A 24,262-nucleotide genomic window follows, 5' to 3' on the forward strand; every position below is an offset into this window, starting at 1 on the left:
ATCTTTCCAATTGATTAAGCAAAGCCAATAGGAAACATGATAATGCTATAAATATAAGAAGCATGCACCAGTTTAATCTGTAAGCCTTTAAAATAGGCGTGAGCCTAAATTTATGTTTGACCCAATAGATTTGGTTCAGGTCCAATAAGATAAAATAAGATAGCAAATTCAATAAATAAGTTCATTTAAGTCTCAAAAAATTCTCCAACCATGGATTTTTTTTTGAAATCCTAATCTAGATATTAGAACTATTAATTATTTTAAATATATATCAACAAATAAATTATATATTCAAACATAATATATTTAAAAAAATGTATGAATATATAATAAAATAATATTATTTTTCTTAATCGATATAATATTATTATATAATAATTAAATTATAGCTCGATAAATAAATCATATATACATCTAAAATATTTTAATATCACAATAAAATATAATACAATAAATATTTGTCATTGAAAGCCGAAGGTACTGTTGTGAAATGATTTTAGTTTTTCGTAATCTAGTATTGATCCGATAAAAATTCGAAAAAGTTTTCATCATTAAAATTATAAATCATTAAAAAAAACAAATCTTCTAAAAAAATGTCGCAAATGAACGTCGAATCACTGACACGACAACACGTGAATCCTCGTAAATAAATGTTGCAAATGAACGTCGAATCACTGACACGACAATAAGTGAATCTCTCTCTCTATTTTTTTTTATTTGTGTGCTTGCTACGTTTGAAAGTTTATATACTTGATTTAAGCATTTTGTTAAATATAATGGCTTTTCTATGTATTTTAATTTAGACAAAAACTTGTGTGAGACGATCTTACAAGTCGTATTTTGTGAGATATATCTCTTATTTGGGTCATGCATAAAAAAGTATTACTTTTTATCCTAAAAGTATTACTTTCTATTGTAAATATCGGTAGGATTGACCCGTCTCAAAGATAAAAATTCGTGAGACCGTCTCACAAGAGAACTACTTTATAATTTAAATATATATAATATTATTTTGTTATATATTTGTAAAGATATTAATTTAAATATAGATAGAGAAAAAATATTATTTTATTATATATTTATAAAGATGCAAATTTAAAAAAATTATCTTCACCATAACATTCATTCTAAGAGAGTATGTTTTTTAGTGCTGTCAACGTTTGTTATTATTATTATTATTATTATTAATACTATACTTGGTAGACAATAGTGTTACTACACACATCCCAATAACTATTCCACGTCACCGGATCGCGACAGCCAGATCTGACACGTCGGACTGTAGGGCCTGAACAAATAGTGGCGAATAAAAGTCAGTGAATATACGCTACACGAAAGGGATAATGCGCCCCTAAGATTCGCATATCCCCCAGCCGGCCAGGACTCAAATGACATTGCTACCCCTCTTGTCGGCCCTAGCCATTGACAAATATACATTTCCTTTTGATCTTGACAAATTTATATATTTTTATATTAAAAGTACTTATCCATCTTCATTTCAAGTGTATACGTTACAATGATTTATATATTTTTTAAAAAATATATATCAAATATGAAATATAAAAAATGTACACTTCTCTTATATAAAAATTTTAGGTCTTAATTTTTTTTATAAAAATTGTATGCATCACTTGGAATCTGACCCGCTGATAACCAACGGACAAAACACTTATAAAAAAGAATTAATTTTATATGTGCCAGTCAAACGGTGTAAGATTGAGTTCGATGACAAAAATACAATAGTCGGTAACGTCCGATCAACATAAATAACGTTCGAACTAGTCTAGCCGACCTGAAATAAAACTTTTAGCAAATTGATTTTTTTTTTCTAACAATTTGCAACTTTTATAAAAATTTAAAGTATACTACGTTTATTTAATTTTTATAAACGAAAAATGTATAATTTCGATATTTTAAGAGAGATTTGGTGCAAATAACTCGTCTAAATGAGTATTTTCAACTTTGCCTGACATTTTCGATACAAAAACCACACCATGTACTCGGCTAAATGAGTGTTTTTTCAATTTTTCCTCAGGCTACACTTTGACTCTATCCCGACTCACAATTATGTCTTAGATTAGGTCTTTTATGAGACGATCTCATGAATCTTTATATGTGAGATCAGTCAATCTTATCGATATTCACAATAAAAAAATAATACCTTAGTATAAAAAATAATATTTTTTCATGGATGATCCAAATAGAAATCCGTCTCACAAAACGACCCGTGAGATCGTCTCACACAAATTTTTTCGTATCTCGTACAGAGAAAAGAAGGGTACCTTTGAGATTACGTAATCCCTCTAATCCATCAGCAGTAAACTATATCACTTCTTGATATGGAATGAGCATTGTCACAAAACTCAGCTATTAAAGAAAAACAAAAGCCATTTCTTCTGTAACGCTGTAGTTTATATTATAAAGCTTGGAAAGAAAGAGAGACTGTGGACACGAAAAACGATTCTTTTGTTGATTCGAGGTTTCTTGATCCGAGGTAATCATCTATAGCCAGTTGCTTTATTTCTCAAATTCTTTTGCTCAAATACCAAGATTATGAAACAAAGTTCTTTTTTTTTTTTTTAACTCGTTATTGGACAGAATATAGTCTTCATCTTTTGAAATTTTTTACCCCAGTTTGCAGTTCTTGAATTTTGTCCTAACTTTATTTCAAATATTCCATATTCTTCTGTCTGAATCTCGTGCTTTATCCGTTTATTTATTCTCTTTCTTGCTATGATGTTTTCTGGAATCGGAAAATTCACCCTATGTTTTTTTTTTAGAATTTACTCGTAAAAATATATTATTAAATTTTGTGGCTGAAACTCAACATCCATAGTTTTTAGCTCGTTAATTTCCATACACGTTTCAATTTTAAATTTAAAACTATGTGATTTGATCCCGTTGTTTTCACATATGTTTTTTAGAAATTACCCGTTTGAGCTATAGAAATAGATAGCTTTGATTTATTTAATGGAAGATTGGGTTAGATTTCAAGTTTGAGCATTTTCATGGATATGCATTTCGTGGCGTGTTGGGGAAGAATGAACGTGACAAAACAGACTTTTAAGCGGAGAATATTCCTGGAATATATCGGAATCTTTTGACTTGGACATTTTCAAGTGATTTAAGCTTTACTTTTAACTGATCATTATTTTTTGAATTTTTATTACATTTCTGATGATGCTTGTTTGAAAAACCTGCGATTTATTTTGTATATTTTTCCTAATTCTCGTAAAGCTCAGTCCATTTTTTTGTTTTTTTGCCACTTGGCCAGTTGATCTCTGTTTGGATCCAGCTCCTGTTGGTCTGTTAACTCATTGATGGTTTTGAGATTTCAATGAAAGTTATTGTATTTAGAAATCCCATTCGATGATCTTGGGGGTTTCGTGTATCTCATTTTCATATATTTTCTCAGGTTGGGCAATTGCTAAATTCCAATAATGGGTTCGATTGAAGAACCAGGTTTAGAGGTAAATTATGATAAGCCTCCAGGAATTCGATTCGTTGAGTACATTAAAAAATCCTCCATTTCTTACAAGACCCATCAGGGCATTGTTTTGGTAGTAACATTTTTCGCGTATTTGTCTTACCACGCCACTCGAAAAACCACCAGCATTGTGAAAAGTGCACTTGATCCCCAGTCGCCTAATGTAGATTCGAAACTGTCTTATTATTCGTGGACAAGGGCTAATACTCAAAGGCCGTTATATGGCGTGAAGAGTTCCTATGTTTTTGGAGCTGGTTGGGAACCATTTAATGATTCCGATGGGACGTCGTTGCTTGGTGAACTTGATGTGGCTTTCTTATTCGTATATGCTGCAGGAATGTTCTTTTCGGGGCATATAGGGGATAGAATGAATCTTCGAATATTTTTAACAATTGGAATGTTAGGAACTGGTTTGTTTACTTCCCTTTTCGGGGTTGGATATTGGGCAAACATCCATATCTTTTATTACTATTTGCTAGTTCAAATGCTAGCGGGATTGTTTCAGTCCACCGGTTGGCCATCCGTGGTTGCAGTTGTTGGAAATTGGTTTGGAAAACAAAAGAGGGGACTTATAATGGGTATCTGGAATGCTCATACATCTCTTGGTAACATAACTGGTTCTGTAGTTGCATCGATGATGTTGAAACACGGATGGGGTTGGTCTTTGGTGGTTCCTGGATTAGGTATAACTTTTGTGGGAATCATTCTGTTCTTGTTTTTACCCGTTAGTCCTGAATCTGTCGGAGCCGGTGTGGATGATAGCGATGAAGTGCTCTCTCCTAGAAAAGCAGGAGAGGAAATTAGAGAACCCCTCTTGAGATTGAAGTTGGAGGAGAAAGGACCAGCAGTTGGATTCCTTGAAGCATGGAAGATTCCAGGGGTCGCCCCATTTGCTCTGTGCCTTTTCTTTGCGAAACTTGTGGCGTACACATTCCTTTACTGGCTTCCATTTTACATCAGCCACACAGGTGAATTGAGCTTCTTGCATTCGATTCAGTTTATTTTGTGTATTTAATTGTAGAAAGGCTTCGTTTAGACCATTTTTGAACTTAATATGTTACGCTGATACTGCAGCTGTCGAGGGGAGATACTTAACGAGTGAGGAAGCGGGAAACTTGTCCACACTCTTTGATGTTGGGGGCGTGGTTGGAGGGATTTTAGCTGGCCACATATCAGACCGTCTCGGTGCAAGAGCCATAACAGCCGCAAGCTTCATGTATTGTGCAATACCAGTTCTGTTTCTTTACAGAAACTATGGGCATGTGTCCTTGGTAGTAAACATCGTACTCATGTTCATTACCGGGTTATTTGTAAATGGGCCTTATGCTCTTATAACGACTGCTGTTTCGGCTGATCTGGGGACACATAGCTCATTGAAAGGCAATGCACGGGCGTTGGCTACGGTGACTGCAATCATCGATGGAACGGGGTCGGTTGGGGCAGCAGTAGGACCACTTCTAACAGGGTATATATCAGCTCAGAGCTGGAGTGCGGTTTTTACAATGCTGATGGGTGCAGCTCTGATAGCTGGTTTGCTCCTTACAAGGCTTGTGGTCTCGGAGGTGAGCACGAAGATTCAAGAATCACGGGCACAAGAGAATTCGAGGTCAAGTCATCCACCTTTGGAAGTGTGATCGATCGAGAAAGGTTCACAGATTTGGGTTTTTATTTTGTGCTAAAAAATGATAAGCATCACCGTTGCTAGATAAATGGAAGGGTGAGTGGCTTTGAGTTTGAGTTTCTTGATTGTATAATTCAATGTTTGGTACATGCCCCGCATGTGCCTAACTTGTATCTGAGGTGAACCAGCAGATCTGTCTCGACTTCAAATGAAATCAGTTTCAATCACATTTATACAATTTCTTAAAATGTAATTTTATCTGCACGCAATTTTTATATTAATGCACTCTTTCTAACTTGGATTGCCACTACGTACCCAATGGAATGGTGCATTTGGCAGAATTGCTACGAGTCTTGTTCAATTTTTCCCCCTCATCCAATGTTATTCAAATTCCGACAATCTCGAAATTAAATTATTTTTTTGCACCACTAAAAACTTTGAGTGCCATCTTGGTTGACGAGGTGGAATTTATTGTGTCGCGATGCGAGAAAAATAAGTTTTTTTTTTTTTTGGGAGAAAAAAAAAGTCATCAAGACATGAGGAAACAGTCGAGGAGAACAATCATCAAGAGTATATGAAGGTACCGTTTGGTTCAAGTACTTCTAAGTACTAATATAAATAGTCCTATCATATCATTTGTTTTGTACAAGTATTATTCATCTCGATCAATCAAATTATTAATTATTTATTCCACATCAATCAAATTCGTAATAATTTATCTCACATCAATCAAATCAATAATATAAAATTACGATATTACCCTTAATAAATAATATTATTAATATTTTCAACAAGGACAAAATGGTAATATCATATTATCTCAAATTTAATAAATCAAATCAATTAAATCAAACACTATATTAACTATCATTTTTTATTTATTTTATTATTACAAAATATTACTTATCCTCATATTATATATCTCATACCATGAACCAAACGATAACCAAAGATACCATCTATCAAGATTATTGTTCTAAGATTCCAAACACCGACGTTGTCTAAAGACACGTAGACTGCAGTCCACCCTACAGCAAAAACCTTAAATCGAACGACAGATGTTAGAGAAGAATTAGAAATTTGAATGCAAGCTCCAGCCTTTCCTTAAAAAAAAATATTTCAAATTATATTTATCTTGGACAATGGACATATTTAAAATCTACTACAATGACTAATGAAACTGCTTGATTTTATGAAGTAAATGTGAAACTAATTTGAATTTTATTCATATAAATAAAAATAGAGACAACCACGATCACGGCATATTTTCCCTTACCCGATTGAGGTTGAACAAACGAAGTAATATTTTAAAAAATACTTATCTTTTTAATTATTACAAGTTCCAATTGATATAACAATTGGATTATTGGAGTTAACATGTTATTAGTCTAAGATTTATCTTTTTAACCATAAGAATTCTTTATGGTGCAGTATGAGATAACGAAGCATGAGAATCTTATTGGAGTTGGGATCCAAACGAAACTCAGACTTTCATTACTTGGATCGTATTCACGAATTCGACCTATAACGGGCATGAATTTTTAAAGTAATGACACAATTTCCAAATAGTTCCTAAATTAAGGAGATTCCCCCTCGACGCTGCTCATTCACCCATTAGTGCTAAATGCAGCATTTAACTTCAAAAACAAAAAAATAGAACGGCAAACTTTCACCATCAATTCAGGGACACCAGGTCAAACGAGATACTAATGCAATGAAACTGCCAACACAAAAATGTCAAAGCCAAAAAATGTCATACATCTCAGTCAACATAATCAAATCAAAAGACGGATTTTGCCAAAATAAGTAATTTGCCCATGTAATAATTGATAGGTCGAGTGCCCATCCAAACTAATACCCAAGCCTATGCTACAAGGGTGCTGGCAGTGGTGGACTCGCTGCAAATGGAGAGTTTTAAAAGTAAGTCACAAAAGATTACTAGTTACAAAGAAATGTTAAATGAGATGTTCCAACATGAAATTCACGAGTAGGATGTATAAATGTGGGAAAAAAACCGAGAATTCTATAGTACACAGACGAATAAATAGTCTCACATGAAATACATGGCTAGGCATGGAAAAGCGAATACGAAAGAAGTTCGAGCATTCAAATGATTAGGAAATGATGAAACTTCACACTTACCACTCACCAGTCTCAGTATAGATACAATCAATAGTTCAATTTAACCACATCTCAATCAATGGTGAACCTTGAGGTTTGCCAATACTTCTTGCTATGGAAGAAAACCAACACAGATTCTTTTATGAAAAATTGCAGAGCAGGATAACAATATTTTTGGACATGCAAATTACTCTAAATATCATCCTTAACAAAAACATGCTAGCCATACCGCTGGTCTTTATACTAGCAGAATCGTAATAACTACGAATAAGTTCAAAGATAAGTAAATGAAAACGATGGCAATAATTTCAATATGGTAAAATGAAAAATAGAGGAGCAGGGATTTACTATTTCCAAACAGGTGGGAGCTTCTTGGTTTTCTTGTAGTACCGTGCCAAACGGTGAATCCTGCTCTCAACCAAAATCAGCCTGAATTTGGAGTCCTTATCCTTCCTGTTCCTCTCCAGATGCTTCCTGATGGCCACTGCTTTCTTGATCAAATGGTAAAGATCTTCCGGAATCTCCGGGGCAAGACCTAAAGGTATCACATTATCATTTTCCCCAATAATCAAACTTCTAAGGTAAACTAATCACATTTAATTTTTCAAGAAATTTCGGAATCAATAAGAAGAAAGCAAAATTTATTATTACCGTGGGCCTTGAGAATACGTAGAATCTTGCTACCCGTAACGCTTTTCACCTGAGCGATACCATTGGAATCACGAAGAATCACGCCGATCTGTGACGGAGTCATTCCTTTCTTCGCGAACTTGCATATATTGTCTTCCACCTTAAATAATAAACAAAACAAACAAAATAAAAAGTCCGTCCATAATTATAAAAAAAAATGGACAAAACAATTAAGAATTTCAATCGAACAATATACATCTTGGGAAGAAATTTTGAGCCAACTAGGAGGAGTTCTCTTGTAAGGCAGGGCTGAGGCAGAAATACCCTTGCTGAAATCAAACAAAACATAGAGAAAACACTAAATAGGATGCTAGGACAAAATATTCCAAGGAAAGGGAATAAACTGGTCAATTGAGTTACAGAGATTAATGGATGATAAGTACCCGCGGCTGTGCATACGACCCATGGTGGCGGTGGTAGCGCTGCCGCGTGTTCGCCGACGAAATTTGAGACTCTGGAAAGCAAAGTGCAAGCACACAGAAGCCCGGCTGCTCTAAGTCGATTCCGCTGACTAGGGTTTTATTTGATATTCGATTTTAATTAATATTCAGTTTATCTGGGCCAGCCCAATTAGCTTCTTCAGGGCTGGATTTCATCGAACAAGATTTTTTTATTTAAAATATTTTATTTTTTAAATGAAAGGAGAGAAAGATGGCTCGAATTCTAGGTTTAATCAAACCGAACCGTTCATTTCGTTAGGTGGAGGGAAGTGATGGTGAGTTTAGATTTAGAAGAAGAGTAAAATTGAAAAAATAAGATGGATTAAGAGTGTAATAAATAATCCTAGGGGGAGAGGAGTGATTATTTTATCATAGTTGATATAACTTAATCATTCATAGGAATGATTGACTTGATTAAATAAAAAACGTACCAAACATGATATTAGGTGAGTTAAAAAACAATAAACCCACCTAATCCCTCCGACCAACATTGCCTTAGAGTTGTGCACTGTACCATTTAATCATAAGCCGAATCGATTTTCTTTATAATAGTTCACCATAATAATCAATAACTAATAAATATCTTTTTCCAAAAAATAAATTTTACACGTTACCGAACGTATTTAGAATATAAATATAAATTTGAGCAATAATTCCATTTCGTGAGAAAAACGATTTACGCAACTCGGTGCAACAAGAATCGACTAGGGTTCAGTTCAAAACACAAGATGTGGCGAATAGATCAGGAAATAGGAAACAGTGTTCACAACATTCAGGTGCCAATTAACTGTACACCCTAACACACAACACCACCAGATGGAGTTGAAATACTACTAAAATATCTACCGAACAATCAATCATGGTTTCACTAGGGACCCCTTAAAAACATCCAAACATTGCAAGTTTTATGAGCCAATGACATAAACTAAGATTCCTGCTCCAGGTGAATGATCAGCGCAGCCAGGAATCGAGATAACCTGCAAGAACGATGCACTGGAATCAGATACTAAAGCAGTCATAAATAAATTAATTAAAAGCTACAACCACGGTCCACGCCAATACGCCATCAGAGGGTTGAGGTAGAGATTGGGATATGAGAACTTAGGACAAATGAAACTTCAAGGAGATTTACGGTTGTTGATTTTCAAAGTTGCTCACACAATTCTCCACATAATTAATGATACTCTTGCATTAGGATTGAGGGTTAACAGAAAGGACAAAAGTGAATAAGAGATTAAGCTTCCAAGGCCCAAGCTGAAGGCCAGCCTTAGACTTCATCATTCCAAACTCTGTATACCTCGATCCGAATTCAATTTTTTGTGAAAAACTCCTGTTTGGTTAATGGGTGTTTAAATTGCCATCTCTAGTTTTGTGTCATTGCCAAGTGGGTGAGAACACCATTTGATATGGTAGGCATTAAAATCAACCTGGTTCACCGGCCCCAAGAATACTGGAATGCATGAATACTCAATCTGACACAACTTGTCATTCACAAGGATAGAGATTTGCCTTTGGAAAACATAATTTATAGTTCAAGGGCATAAGACACATCAAGGCTCCAAGTAGGTATTGGAGCCTGAGATAAAGCGCAAGGCAAAAGGTTGGGCAGATAGAGAAGAATTCTTCATCAAATTCAGATATGATCACGTAAGCTGTGAATTACACAAACCAAAAATTAAAACTTTAACCCACCAAGATAAAATCGTTATGCTTCTCACACGTCATAAATAAATATTGCACCTAAAATCAAATTTTAATCAATAAAACCAAACTAATTCAAAAGGTGAAATAATATATTAAACTAATATGTTTACGTAAATAGAATGATAAAAGATTTAGAAGTGAGAAAGCTCGGTAGAAATAATAATTACCACAGTAGTTTGTTCTTGCATGATATTTAAACTTGGTAACACACTCAGGTAAATTCTTTTCCACTCCCCTTATACCAAAATGGTGTAAGAAGCTTTTTTTCTCATATATTTTTTGCGACTAGAGTGTTTGTTTTAACAACAATTCATAAACGCAAGTTTCTTAAGCAACAGATCTTCAAGAATAGTTCTATTTCATGTATTCTGACAAAGTAGAGCATTCAATACACAAGCTAAATCGTAAGTAATATCCTAAATCTAATAAATTAGACAATCGAATCCTAATAAATACCTGGTTAACTTCTTCTTGCATCACAAATGATTTATGTAACCCTTAATAATCACTTGTGAAACGTATAATCAACTTTCTCAATCTCACATAGAATCCTACAAATTTATAGAAATCAAAACCAACCGAGACATTCCTCATACCTAATGAGAAAGGAATAAAATCTATTATTCGCCGATAAATAATAAACAACGTACAAAAAACTAGTTAAATTAAAAGCATAAACCTTGAAGTCAACAGACCAAACAGTTTAACAAGTTTCCTCAAACCCGCGAATCTTCTTTTCACAATCTAGCATAAGCATTCAATAAGCAGAATTGCAAGTTGCAACAACTAAAGCATCACCGGGTGAAACACAACTTACTTATAATAATGACCCAACAATCACGTAGAAAATACACAAAGAAAAAAGGAAAACAACCGCCAATGGTGTAGCCGCAAAAATAGAAAGATAAAAAACGTCACCTATTCACTTAGCAACCATGCGAGCGATGAAGTCCTCGTACCGGATCTTGCCATCAGACCCGACATCAACCTCACGGATCCATTCATCGAACTCAGCAGGCTCCAGCTTCTCCCCAATGTTGGTGAGGATATGCCTGAGATCCGAAACCACGACGTACCCAGTACCGTCCTTATCGAGAACTTTGAACGCGTCGCGAAGCTGGCGATCAAATGGCTCAGGTTTCAAATGCTTGGTCATGAGGTCTAGGAATCTAGGGAAATCGAACGGAGCATTGAGCTTCTCCTCAGCGATTATTGACTTCAGCTGGGCCTGAGTAGGGTTTCCGCCGAGAGATCGCATCAGGATCCCGAGCTCCGAGGGAGCGATCTTTCCATCGCCGTCGGTGTCGAAGAGATTGAACGCTTCCTTCATTGCCGATGCCTGTTCGTCCTTCAGATCTTTCCCCATTTTCCGCGATGAGATGAGAATTTCCCTTCCTGAATTTTCTCTGTTGTGTTGCTGGTTCTTTTTTTAAAAAAATTCTGACAATTTTGAATTTTGTTCTCAAATGGAGGGGTTTTAATGGGATATAGGAAAATTTAGGGGGCTGAATGTGATCAGAATTTGTCTTTAGGGCTTGGTCTTGACCATGGCCTCTTATGTCTACCCAATCAAATTGGGACCAAGATCACGATGTCCTCCGAACTCGACGAAAAATCCGATATTCGATTTAGATTAAAGATAATACGGAGAAGATGACATATAGAAGATTTTTTATATGATTAAATAAATGAATAATCTAGAATGAAGATTTTCGAATATAGGGATAGATGTTAGTTTTAAAAATCTTACTCATACTCGACCCGAATATCTGATTAAATTAATATATATATATATGATTTTTTTGGACTATGATGTTGATTCTAATAGATTTTTGTCGAATGCTATTAGTTAAGTGAAATTAATAAATTTATTATTATAGAGTTGATGTTATTTTTTTGGATAATATTGTTAGAATAAATTGTTTCTAATATTTTGTTATTTTTTTTACAATGTTTAATTTGATAATTTTTTTTATTACTCTCAAAAATTTATTAAATATCTATAATTTATTTGAAGTAATTTAAATTTGAGAAAATACTATTATAATTAACAATAAGACAATTGTATAGTTTATGAATATTCAATCATCCGACGGATATGAAAACGATGATAAAGACGAAATTGAATATGTAATAACGATTATCATAATAAATGAGAATGGAACATAAAGAATCGCATCCAAACCACTCATATTCATCCCTAATTGGGACATGAAATTATATCATAGTGCTATTAAAAAAATATATATATAAGTAATATAATATTTTTAAAATGTATTTGAGTTTACAAAATGGAAAAAAAATTCTAAATTTGTTAAACGAAATAAAGAAATTACAAGCATGGCCACGTCCCGTGATCGATACCGCGTGTCCTCTTTTCTTTTAAATGGAAATTTCTATTTTTTGCGATAAAGCCAACGATATCTCCCTCTTGTAGTTCTAGGTAATTGAAGGTTGTCGCGGGGGATGGGGAACGCGTACTGTATGTTGTGTGGGTGCGTGGATCAGGCAAGCGTAGGCGTGGTGGAGAGATGGGGGCGGTTTGATCGCCTTGCTCAACCGGGGTTCCAATTCTACAACCTCTTGGCCGGAGAATGTCTCGCCGGGGTCCTATCCACTAGGATTAATTCTCTTGATGTCAAAATTGAGACCAAAACAAAGGAAAGTAATCTCGTTTTCACACATGTCTTAGAGAAGTAGCACGTGCGTGATTATTATGATGAGAAGGGCGGAGTCGTTTCTGCGACTCTGTTTTCTTCCGGTCCTGTTTATCCTTTTTTTTCTATGTTGCGTGAGCTTGAATTTCTCGTAACTTTGTGCAATTTTTATTACGTGTGTGGATTTTCAGGTTTGTTTGAGCAGGATTCACTTGCATTACAAATTGTTGGTCCCATGACAATTTGAGATAATAAATATGAAGACGCTTTTAAAACGCGATCTTTGAATTTCTATCCGAAACTTCCGCTGCACAAGTAGCCTACCACCACTTTGTCTGCTCATCCATTTAATGCACATTTAACATATTGCCGACACAAATGAGTTAGATCTCAAATAATTCAACTCCATAAACCCCGAGATTCCAGTTAAAAGAAATAAAAATTTGGTCTTTAAATATGATATGCCTGGCAGTTTGGGTATTCTGTTGTGTTTATCATAATGTTTGCATAGTTGATTCCCTTGTGGCTGGGCCCTGAGTTGCCTATACAAGATTTATACGTAATCTGATAATTGTTACCTTCAAATTAAGTTATGCTTCCCCATATGGCATATTCTTTGACTGCTTAATTTGAACGGATTATTAGCTTTAAGGTAATTAGAGATGTCAACTTAGTTTGCCATCATATGGCTTGTTAAATGCAAGAGTTGCATAGGTGATGTTTATGCAGTCAAAATCAAGATTTTGAATTGAGTGTGCATGTTCCACTCTCAGAATATCACATTATTCCATTCTGCAGGATAATGTCTTTGTTCAAATGCATTGCACAATTCAATATAGGGTAATCAAGGAAAATGCTGATGATGCTTTCTATGAGTTACAAAATCCTAGAGAACAGATTCAGTCATACGTATTTGATGGTAATTTATGTAAATTTATGCAATTAATTTCTTGCTCTATATTTTCATGTTTTATTTTTTTCCTTTTGCTTGTACAAGTGTTAGTTTTCACCAAATTTTTTCTTATGTTGTCTCTGTTCATGCTACTAGTTGTTCGAGCTCATGTTCCAAGAATGACTTTGGATGAGCTTTTTGAACAGAAGGGTGATGTTGCTCAAGCTGTTTTGGAGGAACTTGAGAAGGTATTTTTTGATAAAAAGTGGACAATAGGGTGACTGTGGCAAAACTTTAATATTTAATCCTACTTTGAATTCCCAAATGTGGTCTTCAATTTCTTTTTTATTAAAAAAACTTGTGATTGGAAGGAACTTTTCTATTTCGGTGTATATTTATATTTAAAATTTTGGATTTGAAGGAACTGTTCTGCGTGTGTGTGTGTATAACAAAAAAAATTGGAATCTTCTGGCCAACCTTTGTTTCTCAGCTCCACGAGGAAGTTTATGCATGTGTTAACGTGAATATCCCCTGCATTGTGAAGTATACCGGGGACTGTTTCATACTGAGAGAAACAGAAAAGAAAATAACAATTTTAAGTTCAGAAAAGTTGAAAAGGGAGGAGGAAAACCCGCACGAAGAAAGAATAAGTTCAGAGACTGTTACATATGTTTGATAATCTTCTTAATTAACCTGCTTATATATCAAGTTGACACTTAAAAGTTAAATACATTGACGTTATTTTTTTTGTTCCATTTCATTCTTTGTATGTCGAATGATGCACACATGTGGGATTTGTAGTACTTATGAGATCCAGCTTTAATACAACTACATGTGTCAGGTGATGGGAGCATATGGATATAACATTGAGCATATATTGATGGTTGACATCATTCCGGACGCCTCAGTACGCAAAGCGATGAATGAGATAAATGCAGGTTACTCTCAGTTATATCATTGTCCCTTGCATTTTTAACTTTTCAGACAGAACATGATCGACACAACTAGACTGTCCATTTAAGAGCGCACGTGTTGCTAAGTGCGCATTCACTGTTTTGTTGTACATGGTTTTCTTCTTGACGCTGCTTGGGCATCTATTGTGATTTTGGTGTGGTTTCTCTGAGTTTGTAGCCTTCTGTTATATTTGCAAATGATCTTCATGCTTTCTCATACTCTGCTCAAGTCTTGATTGGTTAGACCAAGATAAATTTGATGTCCTCTGGTTCTGAAGGGGACATTTCATAGATATTTAAGTGAGGAAAACACTTGGGATGGCATTGTAAAGATTTTAATGCAGGTTGTAGGCATCGACCATGGCAATTTATGTTGTCGATGTTTTTGATATAGTACTGCATCCATATAGGATGTGTAATGCCGTTGATATTACTATATACATGATATAATCTTGTGGGAGCTACATATTCACATTTCAGAATGAAATAGAATGTTGAATTATGATGCTTTCAGAATTGATTTCCAAGTTTTAATGTCTCTTGTTCACATTTTAGTTACTTTTGAAAAAAAAACAAGGTGATTAATAGCCTAAATCCATCCATTTCATCTAAACTTGTACCTGTCTTGTTTTTCCTTACTTTTCTCCCATCTACAAATGGATGGTTTATTTATTTTTATTTTCACCGCAACACGGGGATAAAATGTTTATGTTCTATGATAGCGCAAAGAATGCAACTTGCTAGTGTATACAAAGGGGAGGCAGAGAAGATTCTTCAAGTCAAGAAAGCAGAAGCGGATGCTGAAGCCAAGTATCTCGGAGGAGTCGGTGTCGCTAGACAAAGGCAGGCAATTACAGATGGCCTTAGAGAGAATATCTTGAATTTCTCCCACAAAGTAGAAGGCACGTCGGCAAAAGAGGTCATGGACCTTATCATGATCACTCAATACTTCGACACTATCAAAGACCTGGGAAACAGTTCCAAAAACACTACGGTTTTCATACCCCATGGTCCTGGTCATGTTCGTGACATTGGCGATCAGATACGCAATGGTCTGATGGAGGCAGCAAGTGCACAGGTGAATGTCGAATAATCTGACTAGTTTGTTTTCCCCATGTTTCTCAAAAGACACTCCTACGGTATGTCATACAATAGGGCATTTGAGCTTTTTTTAATAAAAAATACTATAAAAATGTTGACAATGGTTGCTTAATCTGTGTTAAAAATGTAGTTATTGGCTACTTTCAGATTTTGTTGTGTAAATTTGTCAAATAACTCTGATGTTTGGTGGCCTTTACCAAAGATTCGGTAGTCGGATTTTGTTTTGGTGTTTGTATTACCATCAATAAATTTTGTTTATTGCATATAACCGTGGATTAAATGATAAAATCGTGCTTTGTCTAAACGCTTTTCGTAATAACTCATTCATAAAATTGTTAATTGCTAGATGAATGCATTAATAAATGATTCGTCATATTACATGATTGAGTTTACCCACCCGTCAATTCTTTTATTAAATATACGGTAAACATCAAAATATTTGAAGATGCATGCTGGTATCACGAAGTTAGACGTTAACGAGGATATATGAACGCCAAAATCAGCTCGTGCCCAAGAATTGAATTTGGTGCGATGGAATTAGTTTGCACAGTGAAGGCAGTCCGCTCTACCCGTCTACCTAAGTTTGGCATTTTTGTGCAATGTTCCCAGGAAGCAAACTTCAATCAGCAATAGGCAGCAGCGCAATCCACTACTTAGCCACAAGCTATGAAACAGACATAACTTGCGAAAGTAGTAAAAATAAACAAACCAAACATATTTATGCACGGTCGATATTCATATAATTACTCAAGTCTACTTTACCCCAAGATGCTAAGGCACGCATGCGGTCATTATAGAGTATAGAATCAAGACGTGCGTCTCAATTCGAGGAATCACAAAAAAAACAATACACGAAGTACAAATATTTGACAAATTTTCGCCACAAATCATCCAACATCTACAAATCATTGAATGATATAAAACAAATATTACTTGGTCTGTAACCGAAAATGAATAATCGTATCTCAAATTTCACCTCACACAATCCACTATGTCAAGGTGTGCTAAGAACATCTTGAGCTTAACGTGCATCAAAGGCTCATTGCTTCGAGACCAAGGTGTGCATTGTATTGAGACACAAGGGCTGAGCTCTCTATTCTTTGAGCTTTGTACCTTTTTAGTGACTTGGCCTATCTATGGTATTAACAGTTCTTGGCGCATTAACATGAGCAAGAAAATCACAGGTTTTCAATGACGTAACAAGCCAGCAGCAAAAAAAAAAAATAAAAATTTTACCTGGCAGCTTCCATGTTCAAACTCAGGGTTGACATGACTTCACAAAGGAGCGGATTCGATTGTGGATTTCTTTGAATTGACTGCATTCTCATCGGATGGCTAAGTAAGTGGAAGAGTCACTTACAGCTGAAGCTTATACAGGAATGTTGCATTGCAGGATATAATCGATCATTGAATGTAAACCGAAAAGGTTTACCTTTCTGGTATTCCATTCTAATATTAGAATATTGAAATATTATCAGTTTCTGATTACTGAACTACACCACTCCCAAAACTGTAACTCAATTTTTTTGAAAAAAGGTGATATGCAACTCGACGTCTATAAAAACATCACCACTCCATTCGAACCATGGCACACTTGCCTTTTGGCACCAATAACACAAATTCCACAATGTCTTACACAAGAGCTTTACAGCTTTCCACAACTTGACGTATTCTTTTCATAACCACAGGAATGTCCTTTTTACTTATTGTCGTAAAACAGACTCTGAACCATCCAGGTTCAATACAATGGCACGCGGATCCAGGAGTAACATTAATCTTTGCAATACTTAAAAGCTTATGCCACAGATCAAGCTCCCCTTTCTCATTGTAAGGACTAATCAATCTGCTCATATCTACCCAACAGAATAAACCTGCACTGGTTTTTGAGCATTTAATACCGAGGTCTCTCAAACCCGCGACAAATAAATTATACATTTCAAATATTCTCCTCCTATTTTCCTGGGTGTACTCCCTGATAAACCTTGTATCTGAAAGCATTGATACTAGGAGCTTCTGAGTAGGAGTTGAAACAGAAGAAAATCTAGCCAATTTCCTGGAAGCAGCCAGAACATTTTCATTAAAGGAATATATAACCCCAACCCTGAAGCCCGGAATTGAGAAGTTTTTGGACAATCCATGTATAATGTGAACCCTATCTTTGTCAGCATCTTCTGAATCAACTATCTCGGCCATGCTTACAAACTCGTCATTTCCATATGTTGAACCTGCAAAAATTTCATCTGATATGATGTGGATGTTCCTTTCTCTGGCAAAATCTAGGAGATCATAAAGCATGTCTCTTTTCAGCATATTCCCAACAGGATTTGAAGGATTGGAAATGAGTAATCCACGGACTTTTTGACCTCTTTTTCTTGCCTGATTAAATGCCTGGTCAAGAGCAGTGATGCTCAATGTGAAGTCATCACAGCTACGACAGTGAACAGGGATTAGCTCAACTCCCGTTCTCCATCTCATGTCCCTATCAAAACTTTAGAAAGAAAATAGTAGTTTACTTCTTATGCCTTGAGCAAAAAGGAGCGACCGAAAAAATGCAGCATAAATGATGAGGAACAAAAGACGAAACATGTATGGTAATGAAGCTATCCAACAAAAATCACAGAATAAAAGAAATTTTGTGGCGGTTAAAGATCATATCCAAGATAAAAATTTACATGCATACCCAGGATAATATGGTGCAGGGACAAGGAATGCATTTCCAGGGTCAGCCAGACAAAAACTGAGTATTTCAAGTGCAGGAGTTGCACCGGATGTTAAAATCATTTGTGATGGGTCAAATGATGCAGTTTTTCCCATTACATCAGTCATGAAACCAGCCATCGCCTGCAAAATAAATGTACATTTTCCCTTCAAACACAAGTGTGTAAAATTTAGGAAAGATTAATTACAACACCAATTAGCAAAGGTGAGGTTCAAGAGGAAACAATTATAAGTCTACCAGCTGAAATGTGGAACAGGAAAACTGTGTAGAACGCTGGTATCAAACAGAATTTAGTTAAGAACATGTTCGTAGGTACTAACTGGCAGTCGGAATAGGTACTGAATTCGGTATGCTTATGTACAAGGAAATAAGAAAGCAAAACCAGAACAATGAGCCTAAGAAATTATCAGCAAACAAATTCGTATGCATGTTTAAAAAAAGCATTCCACATTTTACCACTTTCAGCTCCATCAATCCATCTGAAGGCTTGTACGTGGAAATTCCACTTATCCCTATACCGCAATCCCCGATTCCGAGCACAGAAATACTCAAATTTTCGGAGAGCCACTTCTCAATTAGATCCAACGACAACTGAAAAAGACGAAGTAACCAAAAAATGTCGGAATCTGTAGAAGCTCTCAATTTCCATTTACAAATGAGACAGTAATACATAACAGAATTGCATGTGAGTACCCTATTTTCTGACAATCCGAGCTGGATAATCCCATCAGGATTATGAATTTCATCATACGGATTTTCCCTCACACTATCCAACCCAATATAGTAAGGCGACTCATTAGGTTTGGCTATGGAGCTCGCCCGAGCAGAGACGTCGACGCGTCCCATGGAACCACGCGTCAGCAAATTGGCGCGCGAAGACGAGCGGGGTAGCTCGGGAAGGTTGGGCGATGACGTGGAGGGCGACGGGGGATTCGAGGAGGAAGAACCAGGTGCGGAGCGGTGTCGCTTGAAGTAAAATTGGACGAAATATAACAAAGCGCATGGGATGAGTGAGCCGAGGATGAGTCCGCCCCTGCCTTGAACTACTCCTTGCAAGGGGACAATGAGCCTCATTCCGGTCTGAATCGGGTTTCGTGTTTCGTCTTCCGGTGTCGTATTGCGGCTTTGGGTCATGTGAACCGCCGATTAACCACGGCGGAGGAGTTAAGGATTGGGCGGAAGGTTTGGTGGTGGCGTCGTTTTTGGGCCTTTGGCTGAGCCAAAGACGCGATCCTATCTGTGATAAATTTTGCCGAGGTTGCCATTCGTGACAAATACTTACACGTGAAAATATATACTCTAGTATGGAGTATATGTTATATTATATATAAAATGATTTTTTTGTACCAAAAAATTGAATATTAATAGATCTATATTATATTATTAAGTGTGAGTAATTACCGAACACCAAAATATTTAATTTCATAATTATCCTTCTTATCATACTAAAACCTCCACAAATCATTCCATATTTTACATAGAAAAAAATCTAAACAAAACTTAACAACTCTTCTAAATTGAAAATAATTTTGTATTAATTGTTTAGTATTATTGGATCAAATTAAAAATAATAATAACACATACAACGTGTGTGCATCTTTAACTAGTCTTTATTAAACTGATGTATGCATAATTGGAAATTGTGATGTCGTATTTTGGGGAGGATAAATTTTTCCTTCACTTCCTTGCTTTAAAAAACTCCCAAACAAATTTTTTTAGAATCTTCCGTCCAACTCTTTTTTTTTTCTCTCCAACCGAAACCTTAGTCGAGCGGTCTCTGTTCGTATATCATACGAACACACGATTACTTCAAAAAATTTAGAAAATTTGATTACAACACGATAAGTGTTGATGAGTTACGAGACTATTATTACTGTCACCGTGGTAAATGCAAGAAGTACTTTTATCAGCTAATGTTTGGAAATATCATATAAAAAAAAATTATTATTTTCGATAGAAGCAACAACTTTCACTCGTACTTGCATCTAGAGTAAATGTGCTAAACCGATAGCGCATGGTGGAAAAAAATTGAGGATAATGGATTAGCGCAAGGTAAAGCAAAATCTCTCCATTTTCAACACTCGACCAAAGATGACAACCATAGACTATAAATGACTATAAACTGCAGCAAACAACCTTTTGGGGGATATTTGTGCCATGTTTATGACTCTGGATCAGCATTGTGCCATCCTTTGGCACATGGTGGTATGCTCATAAATTCATCGAATTCTTTAACGTGAATATCACAGCAATTCCACTGCATGTCAAAAGGAAAGAAGATATCATAAGTGTGTTGCCCATGTGAATGGATGACATATTCAGAAGACATAATCACTTGTAATTTGCCAGTTGAGGTGGGTGAATGGTTACACAAAAATATATTGAATTAGAAACAGTAGTGTTAGAAGGTAAATCGTAAGGGTTCGGGTAAGTAAGAGGAGATAAAAGAATATAAACTTAAAGATAAGAAAAGAGTCTAACTTCAGCCGGAGAACAATAAGTAAGAGGAGCCATGTTACCAATCCCAACTTTTTTTTGCAGAAAAACCTATCTATAAATGATGTCGACGATGACGACAAAGAGTAACTAGAATGCTCGGTAACAAAATTTAATAATGAGAAAACACAGGCAACTTGTATTCATACCCCTCTCATTCGGTCATGAAAAACTGCTGGTCCTGGATGGTAACTGCAGGCTTCCTCGTGATTATCCTTCTCTTTAAAAGTTTTTCCACATCCTTTGTTTTTACAAATCTGGGGTTGATTTATGTCGACAATTTTCTTAGGTTTAGGGGGTTGGGCATACTGCAACGTTCGATTACTTTCACTAGGAGCATCTAGCACAGAATTGGATACTTTTGAGTTCAATGCTCGAGCTTGTGAACCTGACGAGGATCAAAAGGAAGGTGAATGTTAACACTAGTAGCATAACCTAATCTAAACTCAACCACTTGATTATATCACAAATCTACATATAAAAGTCGTGTTTTATTGGCTTTCTGCTAATTATTTAAATGAAACAAGTAATTCTTATACGCAAATAATCAGCCTCCAGTTTTGAAAGAAGTCAAATCACTACATAAAAGGCCTACCATGGTCGGAGCAGAAAAATCCTTGGCGGCACCTTGAACAAGAATCTTTAGATGATGAATTGACTGTGGCACTCGTTTCATAAACTGGTTGTTTTGGAGTTACAGCTATCGACGCCTGCACAGGTTTCTCAGTTGTGTGCTTTCCTGTCTTGCAACTTTAGACGTGACAACAATCAGTTTCGAACAATATACAATAGATAGATCTCTCAATGAAGCAAGCTGGCAGAGTCTATCAATGCAAAGAAGAATGAAAATGAGCAGACCCACCATCTTTAATGAATGGGAAAAATATTCCTAAACAGAATATTGAACATGAACGCCATTCACGATTAGAATTCGCAAAAAATTAGCATCCCTTCAGAAAACATGGATCCCTTCCATATCTTATAGATATAACTTCCAGAAAATTAGTTATCAAATTCAATACTATAGGATATGTACATAAAACTCAGAGCCCAGAAACATCTTGAAAGAAAATTGAGTGAAGCATTCATCCGGTAAAAGAAAAGACAGCCAAACCTCAAGCAAAGCTCACGCCATCACACATAAATATTGGACACTAAAATTTTTAACTTTTAAAATGCACACGCAGCAAGAAGGAAAAGCTACATACCCTGGAAGCGCTAGAAATAGACTAAAATCGTGACTTCTTTTCTTACAACAGCTCCACTCTTTCATCCCATCATGAAATTTTGGCTGTTAAAGACACTTCTGTGATTAATTTTAGAAATTCAGAAAAAGGCAGTTTTATCAACTCGTCAAGGGAGAAAGTCAGAGAAAATGTCACTTACACCCTAGTTTAAGAGACGGGCCCCGGTTGAAGCATGGCACATACCATCAGGAGACGTTAAATTCGTGATTATCAAGAAATGTAAGGTAATAAATATATTTCATAAGCTGGAGATCCATTTAAGCTTCCAAATCATTGACAAGTTAGACAAGTCATGACAATAATGTATAATAATTAATAACATGAGCAGTTAATCAAACAACCCTTTCTGCGGACATCTCATTCGTTATTCTATGTTTTTCCTTGGAATCAGCTTAGTGATTATCCTCACCACTGTACTGTCTGTATATATGTATCAATCATTATTACTTTCTACCATCTAGATAAAACCGAAATAACACAAACTAATTGATCATAGATATATACAGTAAAAAGATTAGAAAATCTGTCCAGGCAGAAAATACTTCCATAAAAGCATTGCATTCTCCAATTAATTAAAACTTAAAAATAAATTTTGCAAAACATATGCCATTCTGAACTTATCTCAAGAAAAAGGACTACCCGTTGAAGAAACAAACCGAAGTATCATTCAAGCAAGAAAATGTACATCATCAGGTAAATAAATGGAAAGCTTAAACCCTGACAAAATTCAAGTACAATTTCTGCAGCATATAAATCTTACTATCATTTGCCAACTCTACAGTCCCTGCGCCAAATCTAAAATACTCAGTAAAACTTTCACCGAAGAACTAATTCATCTGGTAACCGATCAAATCACCTCAATACGTAAATTAACCGAAAAATAAAAGAGATCCCCCCAAAAAAAAAATCTCACATACGCGAATCGAACAAGAAAGAGAGGGAAGGATTACTTACGGAATCGTGATAAGTACACGAATCTTCCTGATTGTCATCTTCGGTGAACAGTGCTTCGCATCCGATCCTTTGGCATCTAAGCTGCTCCATCCTCGTTTTAGACTTCTAGCTTTTCGGCAACTTTCGAGTGTCACATTGAGAGAGAGAGAGAGGACAGGTTTATCTCATTTTTAAAACGTTGGGTCCAACAAGTGTCAAATGAATGGGCCGGCCCAATTATAATACAGTTGGGCCATGGTTGAAATGTGATTGCTTTTAAAAAAATAAAGGATGGGTTTTTTATGCCAAAATAAAGGATGGGTTTTTTATGCAATTAGTTTATCTAAATAAAATGATGAAAGAAATCCGAAAACATATCGATAAAATAATCCAAAAATATTAAGGGAGCGTGTCAGCCTCAAGTTCTTTATTTGCTACTCAACTGATACTACCCCGTCTTCCACGAATCAGGATTTGGAATTTTTCGCTATAGTAATATACATGGCATCTGTTACATGCACTGTGTATGCCGGGATCTCATACGGCAGGCCCCCGTCGTCGGCCGCTAACAGTAAGCATCGGCGGATGGTGGCGGTGAGAGCTGAGACGGTAAACCCAGATATTCGCAAGACCGAAGATAAAGTAGTGGACTCGGTTCTCGTCACTGACCTCTCCAAACCCGTCACTGCGTATTGCAGGTATTCTTTTCGATCCAAGCGGAATTTTCTATCGTGTTTTGTTTATTTGTTTTTTTTTCTTCCCAATTTGAATTCTGATCCGTTTCATTAGCCAATAATTCATTTTTTTGAATCGATTTCATAGTAGGTGGTAGTCATTTTTCTTTATGAAGAATTGTGAACTGATTTATGCATAACAGTTCATGCTAGCTGCTAATATATTTTTTTCTGAAAAAATGATTAAGGAGTATGCATAGGTTTTAAAGGCCGAATCAGTTGGTTATTTTTGTGGGATTTTTCTGATACACCGCACGTGTTAATTCTTTGTTCTCGTCTTGTCGTGTTAATGTGATATGTGTGAGCTTCTGAAAAATCTGCAATCTTACAAGTACTGCGTCATCTCAACCAAAAAATATGGTTATATAACCTATAACGATAGTAGGTTCCGGGTATCAGTGATTCGACTCGAGGGGACGAGAAATTAATGTAATAAATTTTATATATATATATATATATATATATAT

At 35.7% G+C, this 24,262-nt stretch overlaps 7 protein-coding genes across 9 annotated transcripts in view; 3 read left to right on the forward strand and 4 right to left on the reverse strand.

The window, feature by feature from the left end:
- The first annotated feature begins 2,291 nt into the window (after positions 1-2,291).
- On the forward strand, positions 2,292-5,389 carry LOC140960163 (putative glycerol-3-phosphate transporter 1). The gene is made up of 3 exons (XM_073418314.1): positions 2,292-2,494; positions 3,416-4,455; positions 4,562-5,389. Exons 2-3 carry the CDS (start codon positions 3,441-3,443, stop codon positions 5,119-5,121), a joined length of 1,575 nt encoding a protein of 524 aa, XP_073274415.1. The 5' UTR covers positions 2,292-2,494; positions 3,416-3,440; the 3' UTR covers positions 5,122-5,389.
- A 1,398-nt stretch (positions 5,390-6,787) lies between these two features.
- Positions 6,788-8,473, reverse strand: LOC140958446 (small ribosomal subunit protein uS15). Its single transcript, XM_073415887.1, has 5 exons — positions 8,303-8,473; positions 8,116-8,188; positions 7,881-8,019; positions 7,578-7,764; positions 6,788-7,006 (listed from the first exon to the last, which is right to left on the reverse strand). The coding sequence occupies exons 1-5, from the start codon at positions 8,323-8,325 to the stop codon at positions 6,973-6,975; spliced, it is 456 nt and encodes a 151-aa protein (XP_073271988.1). The 5' UTR covers positions 8,326-8,473; the 3' UTR covers positions 6,788-6,972.
- Positions 8,474-9,069: 596 nt separating this feature from the next.
- Positions 9,070-11,501, reverse strand: LOC140960143 (probable calcium-binding protein CML13). The gene is made up of 2 exons (XM_073418291.1): positions 10,982-11,501; positions 9,070-9,336 (listed from the first exon to the last, which is right to left on the reverse strand). Exon 1 carries the CDS (start codon positions 11,427-11,429, stop codon positions 10,986-10,988), a length of 444 nt encoding a protein of 147 aa, XP_073274392.1. The 5' UTR covers positions 11,430-11,501; the 3' UTR covers positions 9,070-9,336; positions 10,982-10,985.
- A 957-nt stretch (positions 11,502-12,458) lies between these two features.
- Positions 12,459-15,934, forward strand: LOC140959980 (protein PPLZ12). The gene is made up of 5 exons (XM_073418065.1): positions 12,459-12,722; positions 13,517-13,639; positions 13,769-13,860; positions 14,454-14,550; positions 15,288-15,934. Exons 1-5 carry the CDS (start codon positions 12,530-12,532, stop codon positions 15,656-15,658), a joined length of 876 nt encoding a protein of 291 aa, XP_073274166.1. The 5' UTR covers positions 12,459-12,529; the 3' UTR covers positions 15,659-15,934.
- A 1,264-nt stretch (positions 15,935-17,198) lies between these two features.
- Positions 17,199-19,663, reverse strand: LOC140959979 (probable aminotransferase ACS12). The gene is made up of 4 exons (XM_073418064.1): positions 19,079-19,663; positions 18,842-18,976; positions 18,347-18,507; positions 17,199-18,154 (listed from the first exon to the last, which is right to left on the reverse strand). Exons 1-4 carry the CDS (start codon positions 19,517-19,519, stop codon positions 17,299-17,301), a joined length of 1,593 nt encoding a protein of 530 aa, XP_073274165.1. The 5' UTR covers positions 19,520-19,663; the 3' UTR covers positions 17,199-17,298.
- Positions 19,664-20,171: 508 nt separating this feature from the next.
- On the reverse strand, positions 20,172-23,225 carry LOC140959712 (cysteine and histidine-rich domain-containing protein RAR1-like). 3 transcript variants are annotated; one of them, XM_073417696.1, is made up of 5 exons: positions 23,083-23,225; positions 22,090-22,172; positions 21,477-21,631; positions 21,031-21,269; positions 20,172-20,642 (listed from the first exon to the last, which is right to left on the reverse strand). In XM_073417696.1, exons 1-5 carry the CDS (start codon positions 23,170-23,172, stop codon positions 20,547-20,549), a joined length of 663 nt encoding a protein of 220 aa, XP_073273797.1. In that variant the 5' UTR covers positions 23,173-23,225; the 3' UTR covers positions 20,172-20,546. The 3 variants fall into 3 exon arrangements, with proteins under 3 accessions (XP_073273797.1, XP_073273798.1, XP_073273799.1); XM_073417697.1 differs by lacking the exon at positions 23,083-23,225 and adding an exon at positions 22,268-23,042; XM_073417698.1 differs by lacking the exon at positions 23,083-23,225 and adding an exon at positions 22,268-23,042 and having other exon boundaries at positions 22,090-22,187.
- A 267-nt stretch (positions 23,226-23,492) lies between these two features.
- LOC140959714 (CDGSH iron-sulfur domain-containing protein NEET-like) overlaps positions 23,493-24,262 on the forward strand; it is a 1,821-nt gene continuing 1,051 nt past the window's right edge. The window contains exon 1 of the mRNA XM_073417699.1: positions 23,493-23,759. Within this exon, the coding sequence (XP_073273800.1) occupies positions 23,563-23,759 (197 nt within the window). The 5' untranslated portion in view covers positions 23,493-23,562. The remainder of the gene's footprint in view (positions 23,760-24,262) is intronic.

This window comes from Primulina huaijiensis, chromosome 15 (genome assembly GCF_012295235.1).
Source record: "Primulina huaijiensis isolate GDHJ02 chromosome 15, ASM1229523v2, whole genome shotgun sequence".
NCBI lineage: Eukaryota > Viridiplantae > Streptophyta > Magnoliopsida > Lamiales > Gesneriaceae > Primulina > Primulina huaijiensis.